General features: G+C 36.0%; 1 protein-coding gene across 1 annotated transcript in view; it reads right to left on the bottom strand.

The window, feature by feature from the left end:
• Ica1l (islet cell autoantigen 1 like) overlaps positions 1–16,028 on the bottom strand; it is a 67,551-nt gene that overhangs the window by 37,573 nt on the left and 13,950 nt on the right. Inside the window, exons 2-3 of the mRNA XM_071619366.1 lie at positions 11,960–12,128; positions 1,959–2,031 (exon numbers count right to left, since the gene is read on the bottom strand). Of these exons, the coding sequence (XP_071475467.1) occupies positions 1,959–2,031; positions 11,960–12,121 (235 nt within the window). The 5' untranslated portion in view covers positions 12,122–12,128. The remainder of the gene's footprint in view (positions 1–1,958; positions 2,032–11,959; positions 12,129–16,028) is intronic.

Here is a 16,028-nt window from a genome sequence, read left to right as displayed (position 1 = left end):
CAAAAGTTGTTTCTCCCAACTATTTCCTTGGGAAAAGCATATAGCCTTACACATAGCAGATACTCATAAAATACTTGAGTAACTATGCCTTACTGAATTTCTGTTCTTTTCTGAATTGTTGGTGATTGAACCCAGGGCCTTATGCCTGCTAGGCTACCAGTGAGTCACATCCCCAGCCCTGGATTTCTTTATTTAACGGGATGGTATATGAGCTTTGATTATAAAGTAGTAAGATTAACTTACATAGCTTCATGAGAAATCATTCATTCACTGAGCAAATATTTATTGAATACTGAGTAGATTCTAGATATTGTTTATAGGCTTCAGGGACATAAAAATAAAATAGACAAAGTCCTGTTCTTAAGGAAAGCATATTCTAGTGGTGAGAAGAAAAACAGCAGATAAAATATAGAATGTTAAATAACAGGGAGTTATGAAGGAGAAGGGGTACTGTATTTTAGATATGGGGTTTGGGGAATTCCTCAATATAAAGATGACATTTGGTCATACCTAAGGGAAGTTACGGAGTCCACGGTAAAGACATGCCTGCTGTGAAAGAGATCAATATAAGTTCAAAAAGACAGGTTTTAGGAAATGTGATCAGAGAGGTAACTAGGATCATAGGGGTAGCCATATCCAGTAGGCCACTGTATTTAAGCAGGAAAAAAAAATCCAAGACTGAGTTCCAACCCAATGAGGTCAAGGGGAAAGAAGAATCCAGCAAAAGCAGAATGAGAAGAAAAAAACAATTAAGAAGAAAACCAGGGAAGCGTGGTGCCTAGAAGCAGAGTGAAGAGAATATCAAGCAGCAGATAATAATCAACTGTGTTAGATGATATAATAAGCCAAGTAAGGACTGGTCATTGGGCTTACCTCTTCATAACCTTGATAAGAGAAATTTGGTGGAGTGGTAGGGATGAAAACTAGAGTGGGTATAAAATTAAGCAAACAGAAAGGAATAGACTGCACACAGTTATGCCAAATTTTTCCGTATGAGGAGGAGAGAAATGGGCTAACTCTGAGAGTAAGTGGGGGTCAAGAAAGAAGCTTTTAAGTGATGGAAACAAATCTACTTAAGACTCTTGGCAAGAAAACAATATCAGCATGGTGAGAAGATGCACACCTGTAGTGTCAACTACTTGGAAGACTGAGGCAAAAGGATCACAAGTTCCACACCAGCCTGAGAAATTTAGAGAATGAGACCAATCTCAAAATTTAAAGAGGGCTGGGATATAGTTCAGAGGTAAGAGTACATGCCTAGGCACTGGGGTTGTGACTCAGTGGAAGAGCACTCACCGGCATGGGTGAGACATTCAGTTCGATCCTCAGCACCACATAAATATAAACACATAAAATAAAGGTATTGTGTCCATCTACAACTAAACAAATAAAATTAATTTTAAAAAGTACATGCCTAGCATGTGTGAGGCCCTAGGTTCAATCCCTAGAACTTTAAAAAAGAAAAGAAAGAAAAATGAACATCACTTTTGAATCTGTGTCAAAGGATTTGATGAACTAGGGAATATGAATACTAAGGATTTTGGGAATAGGTCACTATGAATGTTTGTATTTTGCCATTAAAAACTGCTCACAGCGGCTGGGGTGGTGGCTTGGTGGTAGCGTGCTTGCCTAGCATGCGTGAGGCACTGGGTTTGATTTTCAGCACCACATACAAATAAATAAAATAAAGGTCCATCAAAAACTAAAAAATATTTTTAAAAAACTGCTCACAAAATAGTTCAATAAGCCACTATTTTTCCATTAAATGACTTGTTTTCAATAATACAAACTAGGGGAGTGATATTGGGCAAATTATATCATTATATTGTGTGCATGTACAAATATGTAACAACAAATCCCACCATTATGTGCAACTATAATGCACCAACAAAGAATGTAAAAAATGCAAACTAATATTAATTTTCAATGGGAATTATCAGGTACCCATGATGTCATACCGTTGAGTCTTAGCTGATATTTCTCAACTATCTTCAGAAGTTCAGTGCACGTCTCTTGAATGGAGTGAAAAACCTTGAAATACAAATTTTATTAAGACACTTTAAAGAACCATAAACAGATATAATTTATAAGAACTTCAAAAGTGGAATATTATGTCTATTTTATAAATATTATGTCTATTTTCCATGGCTGTGACATATTTTAGCTTTGGTTTTACTTTTTATAAAAAAGCACATTTGGATTTCACCCATTGGATTTAGAAAAAATGATGATAAATACATGGGCTAAATCTGTGTAATTTATCCTCCTCTCAGCTGCAACCATCTAAACACCAAACAAGATGTATCCAATATAAATAAACTGCACCAAATACTGCCAACCACATATGAAAAGAGTATAACCTAAGAATGTGTTAACTCCGAATTTGGCTTTTTCCTAACATTGGTATAAACAAAACAGTGCATTAAACTTACTATAAAAATAACACATGGGCTGGGGTTGTGGCTCAGTGGCAGAATGCTTTCTTAGCATGTGTGAGGCACTAGGTTTAATTCTCAGCATCACATATAAATAAATGAATAAAATAAAGGTTCATCAACATCTAAAAAATATTTTAAAAAACAACATATTACAAGCTCAGGTGTACTGTTATGGTTAGGATAACAATAAAGTACTATACATTTCAGAGAGCTATATGAAAGGATTTTGTGGGCTGGGGCTGTAGCTCAGTGGCAGAGCGCTTGCCTAGCATGTGTCAGGCATTGGGTTCGATCCTCAGTACCACATAAAAGTAAACAAATAAAATAAAGGCATTCTGTCCATCTACAACTACAATAAAATTAAAAAAAAAAAAAAAAGAAAGGATTTTGTAAGTTTTCACCATAAAGAAATGATAAATGTTTGAGAAAATAAATGTTCATCCTGATTTAAACATTATGAGTTATATACATGTATCCAGCATTACATGGTACCCTGTTAGTATGTATAATTTTTGTTTTTATGTATTGGATAAAAATTAAATTTAAAATTTAAAATAATATTTTACAACATCAAATATAAATTGATTTTGGATTATTTTTGTTTGAAATTTTCTGTGGATATTAATTCTTTCGGGCTGGGGTTGTGGCTCAGCGGTAGAGCACTTGCCTAGCTCGTGTGAGGCCCTGGTTTCCATCCTTAGCGCCACATAAAAATAAATAAAATAAAGGTATTATGTACAACTACGACTAAAAAATAAATACTTAAATATATATATATTATAAATTCTTTCATTAGCACTGTTGCTAACTGCTAACAAAAAGAAATAAAATATCTAGTAGACTTTCATTTGAAAGTTAATCATGTTGCCCTTCAATAGATGAATGGATAAAAAAAATGTGGCATTTATACACAATGGAGTATTACTCTGCATTAAAAAATGACAAAATCATAGAATTTACAGGGAAATGGATGGCATTAGAGCAGATTATGCTAAGTGAAGCTAGCCAATCCCTAAAAAACAAATGCCAAATGTCTTCTTTGATATAAGGAGAGTAACTAAGAACAGAGTAGGGTCGAAGAGCATGAGAAGAAGATTAATATTAAACAGGGATGAAAGGTGGGAGGGAAAGGGAGAGAGAAGGGAAATTGCATGGAAATGGAAGGAGACCCTCAGAGTTATACAAAAGTACATACAAGAGGAAGTGAGGGGAAAGGGAAAAATAATACAAGGGGGACAAATGAATGTCAGTAGAGGGGGCAGAGAGAGAAGAGGGGAGGGGAGGGGAGGGGAGGGGAGAGGGGGTAGTAGAGGATAGGAAAGGCAGCAGAACACAACAGACACTAGTATGGCAATATGTAAATCAATGGATGTGTAACTGATGTGATTCTGCAATCTGTATATGGGGTAAAAATGGGAGCTCATAACCCACTTGAATCAAAGTGTGAAATATGATATATCAAGAACTATGTAATGTTTTGAACAGCCAACAATAAAAAATTAAAAAAAAAAAAAAAGAAAGTTAATCATGTGATGGGCTGGGGCTGTGGCTCAGTGGTAGTACACTTGCCTGGCATGTGTGAGGCACTGTGTTCGACTCTCAGCACTGCATATAAATAAAAAAAGATCTATCAACAAGTAAAAAAATATTTTTAAAAAAGTTAATCGTGAAAATTTGAGCTGAAAATACATTATACACATGATATAACTATTCACATATCTCTATAAATTTAGGTTTCCCAGGTAAATAAGCCAACATGGATTTCAGAGTACAGTCTCCTCCTCACAAAATCTTCTTACAGTGAAGAATTTTTTGTTTATTATGATAGTTTATTCAAAAGATCTTGGCTCTGTGTTGTAATATCAAGCCCTAATCTTTTGATTACCAAATAAGCTCCCAATATCATTAAATGGCCTGCATATCCTATCTCTGGCCCAATTTAGCCATAATTTAGATACCTGATCAAACCCAGGGAATATTTTTTTTTAATTTTTTATTGTTGGCTGTTCAAAACATTACATAGTTCTTGATATATCATATTTCACACTTTGATTCAAGTGGGTTATGAGCTCCCATTTTTACCCCATATACAGATTGCAGAATTACATCAGTTACACATCCATTGATTTACATATTGCCATACTAGTGTCTGTTGTGTTCTGCTGCCTTTCCTATCCTCTACTACCCCCCCCTCCCCTCCCCTCCCCTCTTCTCTCTCTGCCCCCTCTACTGACATTCATTTGTCCCCCTTGTATTATTTTTCCCTTTCCCCTCACTTCCTCTTGTATGTACTTTTGTATAACTCTGAGGGTCTCCTTCCATTTCCATGCAATTTCCCTTCTCTCTCCCTTTCCCTCCCACCTCTCATCCCTGTTTAATATTAAAATTCTTCTCATGCTCTTCGACCCTATTCTGTTCTTAGTTACTCTCCTTATATCAAAGAAGACATTTGGCATTTGTTTTTTAGGGATTGGCTAGCTTCACTTAGCATAATCTGCTCTAATGCCATCCATTTCCCTGTAAATTCTATGATTTTGTCATTTTTTAATGCAGAGTAATACTCCATTGTGTATAAATGCCACATTTTTTTATCCATTCATCTATTGAAGGGCATCTAGGTTGGTTCCACAGTCTTGCTATTGTGAACTGTGCTGCTATGAACATCGATGTAGCAGTGTCCCTGTAGCATGCTCTTTTTAGGTCTTTAGGGAATAGACCGAGAAGGGGAATAGCTGGGTCAAATGGTGGCTCCATTCCCAGCTTTCCAAGAAATCTCCACACTGCTTTCCAAATTGGCTGCACCAATTTGCAGTCCCACCAGCAATGTACAAGTGTACCCTTTTCCCCACATCCTCGCCAGCACTTGTTGTTGTTTGACTTCATAATGGCTGCCAATCTAACTGGAGTGAGATGGTATCTTAGGGTGGTTTTGATTTGCATTTCTCTGACTGCTAGAGATGGTGAGCATTTTTCCATGTACTTGTTGATTGATTGTATGTCCTCCTCTGAGAAGTGTCTGTTCAGGTCCTTGGCCCATTTGTTGATTGGGTTGTTTGTTCTCTTATTGTCTAATTTTTTGAGTTCTTTGTATACTCTGGATATTAGGGCTCTATCTGAAGTGTGAGGAGTAAAGATTTGTTCCCAGGATGTAGGCTCTCTATTTACCTCTCTTATTGTTTCTTTTGCTGAGAAAAAACTTTTTAGTTTGAGTAAGTCCCATTTGTTGATTCTAGTTATTAACTTTTGTGCTATGGGTGTCCTATTGAGGAATTTGGAGCCCGACCCCACAGTATGTACATCATAGACAACTTTTTCTTCTATCAGACGGCGCGTCTCTGATTTGATATCAAGCTCCTTGATCCATTTTGAATTAACTTTTGTGCATGGCGAGAGAAAGGGATTCAGTTTCATTTTGTTGCATATGGATTTCCAGTTTTCCCAGCACCATTTGTTGAAGATGCTATCCTTCCTCCATTGCATGCTTTTAGCCCCTTTATCAAATATAAGGTAGTTGTAGTTTTGTGGATTGGTTTCTGTGTCCTCTATTCTGTACCATTGGTCCACCCGCCTGTTTTGGTACCGGTACCATGCTGTTTTTGTTACTATTGCTCTGTAGTATAGTTTGAAGTCTGGTATCACTATACCGCCTGATTCACACTTCCTGCTTAGAGTTGTTTTTGCTATTCTGGGTCGTTTATTTTTCCATATGAATTTCATGATTGCTTTCTCTATTTCTACAAGAAATGCCGTTGGGATTTTGATTGGCATTGCATTAAACCTATAGAGAACTTTTGGTAATATCGCCATTTTGATGATGTTAGTTCTGCCTATCCATGAACAGGGTATATTTTTCCATCTTCTAAGATCTTCTTCTATTTCTCTCTTTAGGGTTCTGTAGTTTTCATTGTATAAGTCTTTCACCTCTTTTGTTAGGTTGATTCCCAAGTATTTTATTTTTTTTTTAAGATATTGTGAATGGAGTGGTTGTCCTCATTTCCATTTCAGAGGATTTGTCGCTGATATACAGGAATGCCTTTGATTTATGCGTGTTGATTTTATATCCTGCCACTTTGCTGAATTCATTTATTAGCTCTAATAGTTTCTTTGTAGACCCTTTTGGGTCTGCTAGGTATAGAATCATGTCATCTGCAAATAGTGATAATTTAAGTTCTTCTTTTCCTATTTTGATGCCTTTAATTTCTTTCGTCTGTCTAATTGCTCTGGCCAGTTTTTCGAGAACTATGTTGAATAGAAGTGGTGAGAGAGGGCATCCCTGTCTTGTTCCAGATTTTAGAGGGAATGCCTTCAATTTTTCTCCATTCAGAATGATGCTAGCCTGAGGCTTAGCATAGATTGCTTTTACAATATTGAGGTATGTTCCTGTTATCCCTAGTTTTTCTAGAGTTTTGAACATAAAGGGATGCTGTACTTTGTCGAATGCTTTTTCCGCATCTATCGAGATGATCATATGGTTCTTATTTTTAAGTCTATTGATGTGGTGAATAACATTTATTGATTTCCGTATATTGAACCAGCCTTGCATCCCAGGGATGAATCCTACTTGATCATGGTGCACAATTTTTTTGATATGTTTTTGTATCCGAGTGGCCAGAATTTTATTGAGGATTTTTGCATCTAGGTTCATTAGAGATATTGGTCTGTAGTTTTCTTTCTTTGAAGTGTCTTTGTCTGGTTTAGGTATCAGGGTGATGTTGGCCTCGTAGAATGAATTTGGAAGTTCTCCCTCTTTTTCTATTTCCCGAAGTAGCTTGAAAAGTATTGGTATTAGTTCCTCTTTAAAGGTTTTGTAAAACTCTGCTGTCTACCCATCCGGTCCTGGGCTTTTCTTAGTTGGTAGTCTTTTGATGGTTTCTTCTATTTCCTCAATTGATATTGGTCTGTTTAGGTTGTCTATATCATCCTGACTCAATCTGGGCAGATCATATGACTTAAGAAATTTATCGATGCCTTCACTATCTTCTAATTTATTGGAGTATAAGGATTCAAAATAATTTTTGATTATCTTCTGTATATCTGAAGTGTCTGTTGTGATATTGCCTTTTTCATCCCGTATGCTAGTAATTTGAGTTCTCTCTCCTCTTCTCTTTGCTAGCATGGCTAAGGGTCTGTCGATTTTGTTTATTTTTTCAAAGAACCAACTTTTAGTTTTGTCAAGTTTTTCAATTGTTTCTTTTGTTTCGATTTCATTAATTTCAGCTCTGATTTTAATTATTTCTTGCCTTCTACTTCTTTTGCTGTTGTTTTGCTCTTCTTTTTCTAGGATTTTGAGATGAAGTATGAGATCATTTATTTGTTGGTTTTTTCTTTTTTTAAGGAATGAACTCCAAGCAATGAATTTTCCTCTTAGAACTGCTTTCAATGTGTCCCATAGATTCCGATATGTTGTGTCAGTGTTTTCATTAATCTCTACGAATTTTTTAATTTCCTCCTTGATGTCTTCTATAACCCATTGATCATTCAGTAACCTATTGTTCATTCTCCAAGTGATGTATTCTTTTTCCTTCCTTCTTTTATCGTTGATTTTCAGTTCCATTCCATTATGATCAGATAGGATGCATGGTATTATCTCTACTACTTTGTATTGTCCAAGAGTTTCCCTGTGACATAATATATGATCTATTTTTGAGAAGGATCCATGTGCTGCTGAGAAAAAAGTGTAACTGCTTGATGTTGGGTGGTATATTCTATATATGTCAATTAAGTCTAGGTTATTAATTGTGTTATTGAGTTCTATAGTTTCCTTATTCAACTTTTGTTTGGAAGATCTGTCCAGTGGCGAGAGAGGTGTGTTGAAGTCTCCCATGATTATTGTATGGTGGTCTATTAGACTCTTGAACTTGAGAAGAGTTTGTTTGATGAACATAGCTGCACCATTGTTTGGGGCATATATATTTATGATTGTTATGTCTTGTTGGTGTATGGTTCCCTTAAGCAGTATGTAGTGTCCCTCTTTATCCCTTTTGATTAACTTTGGCTTGAAATCTATTTTATTTGATATGAGTATGGACACTCCTGCTTGTTTCCGAAGTCCATATGAGTGATATGATTTTTCCCAACCTTTCACCTTCAGCCTATGTATGTCTTTTCCTATCAAATGTGTCTCCTGTAGGCAGCATATTGTTGGGTCTTGTTTTGTGATCCATTCTACTAGCCTGTGTCTCTTGATTGGTGAGTTTAAGCCATTAACATTTAGGGTTATTATTGAGATATGGGTTGTTCTTCCAGCCAGCCATATTTGTTTATTTATGTTACTAAACATGGTTTGTTTTCCTCTTTGATTATTTTTCCCCCCTTTACTGTCCTACCTCCCACTGTTGGTTTTCATTGTTATTTTCCATTTCCTCTTCCTGTAATGTTTTGCCAAGGATGTTTAGAAGAGATGGTTTTCTAGCTGCAAATTCTTTTAACTTTTGTTTATCGTGGAAGGTTTTAATTTCATCCTCCATCCTGAAGCTTAATTTCGCTGGATACACAATTCTTGGTTGGAACCCATTTTCTTTCAGTGTTTGAAATATGTTATTCCAGGATCTTCTAGCTTTCAGAGTCTGTGTTGAAAGATCAGCTGTTATCCTGATTGGCTTACCCCTAAATGTGATCTGCTTCCTTTCTCTTGTAGCTTTTAAAATTCTCTCCTTATTCTGTATGTTGGGCATCTTCATTATAATGTGTCTAGGTGTGGGTCTCTTATGATTTTGCACATTCGGCGTCCTGTAGGCTTCTAGGATTTGGGATTCTGTCTCATTCTTCAAGTCTGGGAAGTTTTCTCGTATTATTTCATTGAATAGATTGCTCATTCCTTTGGTTTGAAACTCTGTCCCTTCCTGTATCCCAATGACTCTTAAATTTGGTCTCTTGATGTTATCCCATATTTCTTGGATGTTCTGCTCATGGTTTCTTAACATTCTTGCTGAGCTGTCTATGTTCTTTTCAAGTTGAAATACTTTATCTTCATTGTCTGATGTTCTATCTTCTAAGTGTTCTACTCTGCTGGTAGTATTCTCAATTGAGTTTTTAAGTTGGTTTATTGGTTCCTGCATTTCTAGGATTTCTGTTTGTTTGTTTTTTATAACCTCTATCTCCCTGTATAGTTGATCTTTTGCTTCTTGGATTTGTTTATGTAATTCATTGTTGAAGTGATCTTTCATTGTCTGATTTTGCCGTCTGATGTCTTCCTTGAGACTCCAGATCATCTGAAGCATGTATATCCTGAATTCTTTATCTGACATTCCATCTGCTGCAGCTATTACCTCTTCTAACGTTGAGTTGACCTGCATTGCTTGTGGTCCTTTCTTTCCTTGTCTCTTCATACTGTTCGCGTTCCTTTCTACTTGGTGAAACTGTTGTGCTATTGAATTTTCCCCCTATATATTTATATTGGTCTTGTATAGTTGCAAAGTCTCCCTCGCAGGCGCGGGCGGCGGCTCTGCCCCTCCTCCAATTGGGGCAATGTGCCTACCACGCCGGCAGGCCACTGGGCCTGCTCTGCCGGTCGGTAGCAGGTCCGCCTACCTTGCAAGCGCAGGCGGCGGCTCTGTCCCTCTGCGGGCCGCTAGGCTTGTTCTGTCGGTGGTCGCAGTTCTGCCTACTTTGCAGGCACAGGCAGCGGCACTGCCCCTCTGCAGGCCTCTGGGGCTGTTCTGCCAGTGGGTCGCAGGTCCGCCTACCTTGTAGGTGCGGGGGGCGGGGCGGCTCTACCCTTCCTCAGGCCACTGGGCCTGTTCTGTCTGTCGGTTGCAGGACTGGCCTGTTCTGATGGTGGTCACAGTTCTGTCTACCTTGCAGGCGCGGGGGTAGGGGGCGGCTCTGCCTCTCAGCAGGCCGCTGCTCCTCTTCTGCCGGTGGGTTGCAGGCCCGCCTACCTTGCAGGAGTGATTGGAAGCTCTGCCCCTCTGCGGGCCACTGGGCCTTTTCTGTCGGTGGTCACAGTTCCGCCTACCTGGCAGGCGCGGGGGGTGGGGGGCGGCTCTGCCCCTCAGCAGGCCGCTGGGCCTGTAAACCCAGGGAATATTAATAATAAGCATGAAAATCTTGCATGGAAAATATCATCAATTTTTCATGTAAGTTCAGATATGTGTGAATTGAATTTTGTAGCGGGTCTTCGCAATTTAAAGATATTTTAAATGCATATGGAAAAAGATTAGAAAAGAATACCAAAAAGATAGTTCTCCTAGAATGAAGTGATTTTGGTTAGTTTTTCCCACAGAGTTCTTTACAAGTTTTATGTACTATTGCTTTTTATTTTTACAATGAAAATATTTCTTGTTCTTTAAAAGATAGTGTAAATGTGGAAGAAAGTTCTTGATTGAGTCCAAATATCTGTCTAATGGATAAATTTTCAATAATTATATGTCATCCACAGATTTCCTAGGAATGTAAAACAACAAAAAAATATCTACTCCTGTGGGAGTACTATGTGGAAAAAGTGACGATTTCCCTTAGTGTTAAAACATACACTACTGTATACTACAGTATAATAAAATCCCTTCATTTTTCCACATTTATTACTGAATAGTAAGAGGAATACTTTTTAACACAAATAGTAACAGCTTGTTCATCATCTCTTTCCATATTTGTTATGGCAATACTTTATTTATTTGCAGAATTAAAATACTTAGTAGAACAAGATCTATTTAATTATACCTATATTTTTAAGGATCCCAATATAATGGTTAGATTCATAACAACACCTGCTTGGAAATATTTTTAAGAGTTATCTTAAATTAGTATATGCACATGAAATTAGTAAATCTAAACTTACAAATCCAGAATTATTTGTTAATTTACTTGAGGCTCTTTTATAGCTTAATTATTTAAAAGTATAAAATGTTCACAGGTTTAAAGTTGTTTTAGTGCAATTATTCCTTTTATTTTAAATGAAAAACTAAACTAAAAAAAACTATTATGAACTACTTCAATAACCTTATTTCTTAATAGAAAAACTCTTTATCTTAATTCACTATTTGATTTTAATTAATTTATTTCAGTGAGGTATAGACTTCACATCAAAGTACTACAAAATATTACTACAGTATATAAAATATGTTATATATTATATATACATAATATACATAATTACCAGTTGGGAATTTAATTCATTAATATTTGGCTTAAAAACTATAATATGGGTGTCAGAGAAATTACCTAATTCATGATTTTTTAAAATATTTTATTTTTTAGTTGTAGTTGGACACATTACCTTTATTTAATTTATTTATATGTGATGCTGTGGATCGAACCCAGGGCCTTGCATATGCTAGGTGAATGCTCTACCACTGAGTCACAACCCCAGCCCCACCTAATTCATGATTTATCTAATTTATCTGTTCTACAAAAATTCTTCAATTGTGAGGATTGTGACCTCTTATTCAGAAGCTCTGATTGACAGTTGACTACAAATAAATGCTCTATGACAAAATTTGCCTTTATCCTCTTAAGCTCTTTGGTATAAAAGTTTGTCACAGACGTCCTTCTAGTCCCAAAAAATAACCAGTTAAATTTACCTCAAGTTTAGCATCCAGTTCAGCATCAGATGCCACCACATGCTCATCTTCCTTTTTTCCTGTTGCTTTAATGAAGACCTGTTTGGTTTTCCAGTATTTTTTTTGCATTCTGCTGACTACCGACTGGGTATCTTCTGATCTGGGTTGTCCAAAAGAATCCATGGAGTAACTAAAATAAATAGACTAAAATTAGTGGGTTTTTAAAAAATATTTTTATAGTGGATGGACACAACACCTTTTTATTATGTTTATGTAGTGCTAAGGATCTAACTCAGTACCTCACACATGCTAGGTGAGCGCTCTACCAACTGAGCTATAACCTCATTCCAAATTTTGTTTGTTTGTTTGGTACTGGGGATTGAACTTAGAGGCACCTAACCATTGAGCAATATCCCCAGACCTTTTTATTTTTAATTTAGAGACAAGCTCTTGCTAAGCTGCTCAAACTTGATCCTCCTGCCTCAGCCTCCTGAGCCACTCAGATTACAGGCATACACCACTGCACCCAACAAAACCAAATTTTTTTTAAAAAAACTTCTCAATAAACTATTTTGTCAATTTAATCTAATTGACAAACTGAAAAAGATTATTAAATAGAATATAATGCTCACAAATATGGTAATGCTTTCTTTGTATGGTTTCAATTGGTTATAATTACAGCTTGATAAAAGAACAGGCAAAAAGATTAGTGACACATTAATTTTGGTTGGGAAATAAAGGTGATAAAACTTATGATTTTATAATAATTCTAGAAATAATTATATTCATTTCACTAATCTTATTAATAGAAACTTATTAGCATCTAAATTTTGCTTTTCTAATAATACTGCAAAATGAAGAAACTTGTGTACATGCCTTTATTTATTACTATTATTTCCTCAGTGAAACTTTCTGTAGTTTTAACTACTATGTTATAACTATAGTTTAATACATATTCTCAGATATGCCCTGCCTAAAAGATCACTCCAAGAAATACTCTAATGTCCTGTAAGCCAACAAAAATAAAAGCCTTAGATATAGAGAGGTGGTATGTTATAAAAGGAACAGAAATGGATATCACAAACCATCAACATAAAAATCAGATGCCTAAGTAGTTATTCTTAACAAAGCATGATTATACATATAAGGAAATGCAATTGTGAAAAATTTTCTTTAGAAAATGTAAAAAAAGGACTAATAACAGTTTGACTCTAAAGCCTATTTATTCCAATAAACTGTGGGAATAGAAACAAAAGGGAGATTTGTGACTCACTCATCACTTCCAGGAGTATCAACAGATCTATTGTATTCCGTGTGTGGGTAAAGAAGTAGCGTTTAATTTTCTTTTTATTTTTAAGTACTTAATACTTAAATAAAAATAGGATGTCTAATTTTTAAATTACTAGGGGGCAAAACAAAAGAGCAAGAAAAACTTCAGCAAAAAAGCAAAAGTAGAAAAAACAGGAGTAAAGAAACATAATAAACAGTGTAAATCAGGGGGCTGGAAATACAAACAATATTATTTAAAATGATAACTGCAAATTTCCCTTTAAATACATAGTCTAAAATTTAAAAAATCCTATCATATGCTATTTGAGATCCACCTAAAATTAAATGATAGAGAAGGAATAAAAATAGATGTAGATTAAGATATACCAAATAAAACAAAGAAAATTAAACTAGCCATATTAATATCAGACAAACTAGATTTCAGTTAAAAGCATAAAACAGCACAAAAATGATCTGTAAGTCCACAGGTGGCAGCTTTCCACACACCTCCAGGTATTCTCCTTTGGCTGTCCTGCTAGGTTCCTGGTTAGTATAGATTGGTAACCGTTTAATTGCTGATCCTTATATGTTATCCTAGATAACTTGGCTGGACATAATCTGAGAAAAGAGAAAGAATTCAATCTTGGGTACATAGGAGGCTTGGGGTTGATATAAGTATTATATTGTTCTGATATAGTGTCTTGAGGGAAACTTGCATTTTGTCCTCTCTCATCCAGTTTCTTTCTGCTTTCAGTTTCCTCTCCAGATTTTATAAATTTTTGGCATGAGGATCAGCCCAATTGTATGACAAACTGCTGATCTCTTCTACTAAGCTGACTGTAGGCTTAAGCCCAATCAGTTAGGAAGACAAAATGCTAGGGAGTGGGCTGGAGTTGTGGCTCAGTGGTGGAGTGCTTGCCTAGCATGCGTGAGGCACTGATTTCGATTCTTAGTACCACATATAAATAAATAAAGGTCCATCAACAACTAAAAAAAAAAAAATTTTTTTTTAAATCCATGTTGATGTAGTTCAAACAATATATTCCTGTCCTCTCCATTCTCTCATCTCCTTTTTGAGTGAGAACAAGTAAGTACTTTGTCTGATTGGAAGTTTGAGAATAATAAACTTGACTCCTCCTTTTTTATCTGAAAGCTATGGTACTTCCTAAGAGTACGCACTTCCTGGCAAGGACATGAGAGTGGCTGGGAGGGTAAATCTGCAGAAGCTGATAATTGTATATTTGTGGTTTTTAAACTAAGACCACTGTTAAATCTACTTGCCACTAGGGGTGGGTTAGGCAGAAATCAAAGTCCTACTGAGTTAAGATATCAGATAATAGAATTTAAGGCTGGCAGAACTACCTAAGTTTAAGAGTTTTATCCTTGTGAAATATGATATATCAAGAACTATGTAATGTTTTGAACAACCAACAATAAAAATTTTTTTAAAAAAGAGTTTTATCCTGGAGAAGAGAAAGACAATGAGGAAGTGATCCCCAAAAATCTGTATACAAAGTCTTCCTAGATTTTTGCTGATCACTAAATCAGTAAGTGGTAGGAGAAATACCAGGAGTCCTGACAAAAAGCCAGGGGCTGAAAGATGAAATAGTTAAGTGACAATTTTAGCTGCTCTAACCACAGAGGAGACAGAGTTTGAGAGCTTGAGTTCAGCCAATTTAACTTCCTTCTAAAAACAACTTTTTTTTCAGAGAAACAAAATCTCTGCCAAACACATCATTCAAAATGCTAAGGAGCCAATAAAAAACCACTGGACACACTAGTATGAAAAATGTGATCTGGGTATGGTACGCCTGTAATCCCAGCAATTTGGGAAGCTGAGGCAGGAGGATCAAAAGTTCAAAGCCAGTCTGAGCAGATTAGTGAGGCATTTAGCAACTCAGTCAGACCCTGTATCTAAATAAATATTAAAAATGGCTGGCGATGTGCTCAGTGGTTAAGCACCCTGGGTTCAATCCCTAGTGCCCTGCCCCCCCCCTCAAAAAATGTGATCCCATGGCTAGGAGAAAAACAGCAGTCAATAAAAACAGACTGCAGGGCTGGAGCTGTTGCTTAGTGGTACAGTGCTTACATTTGTGAGGCACTGGGTTCGATCCTCAGCACCACATAAAATAAATACATAAATATTTTGTGTCCACCTACAACTAAAAAAAAAAAAAAAGAAAAAAAACAGACCCCCAAGCCCCAAAGACTTCCCAGATATTGCAATTACCAAACATTTAAAAGCAGATATTATAATGTATGCAAAGACTTAAGATAGGATGTGTACACAAAAACAGAAAATATTAAAAGTAAGTGATGGTCTCCACTTAAAAGTTATTAATAACTATAATTAATAATTGAATGGATAGGCTTAGGAACAACAGGAAGATAGCAGAAGGAGTGAAGTTGAAGAAGAGAGAGATGGTGAGGCAGAAGGAGAAAGATAGAATGGGGCAGGAAAACATTCAAGGAAATAAAACATCCCAAAATATATGAATGACTTTAACTTAGAGATGCAATGAGCTATGCAAACCCCATGCAAGGTAATACAAGAAAATTACAAATAGGTCCCTCATATACAAAATGTTTAAATCCAAAAATTAAAAAAAAAAAAAAACAAAGACAGCAAAGGAAGTCAGTCTTGAAAACAGAAAAAAATTAGCATATTATACACAGGGAAAGAAAATTACAAACGGAACGTGAGTTCTTGACAAAAACAACAAAGTTAAACTAAATAGGACATATTTAAGGTATTAGAAACAAGAAACATCTGCTAACTCATAATTCTACATCTGTTGAAACAGGCTTTAAAAATAAAAGC

The sequence above is a fragment of the Marmota flaviventris genome, chromosome 11 (genome assembly GCF_047511675.1).
Source record: "Marmota flaviventris isolate mMarFla1 chromosome 11, mMarFla1.hap1, whole genome shotgun sequence".
Lineage (NCBI taxonomy): Eukaryota > Metazoa > Chordata > Mammalia > Rodentia > Sciuridae > Marmota > Marmota flaviventris.
Note: the sequence above shows the minus strand (reverse complement) of the source record. Positions and strands in the feature narration are given on the sequence as shown.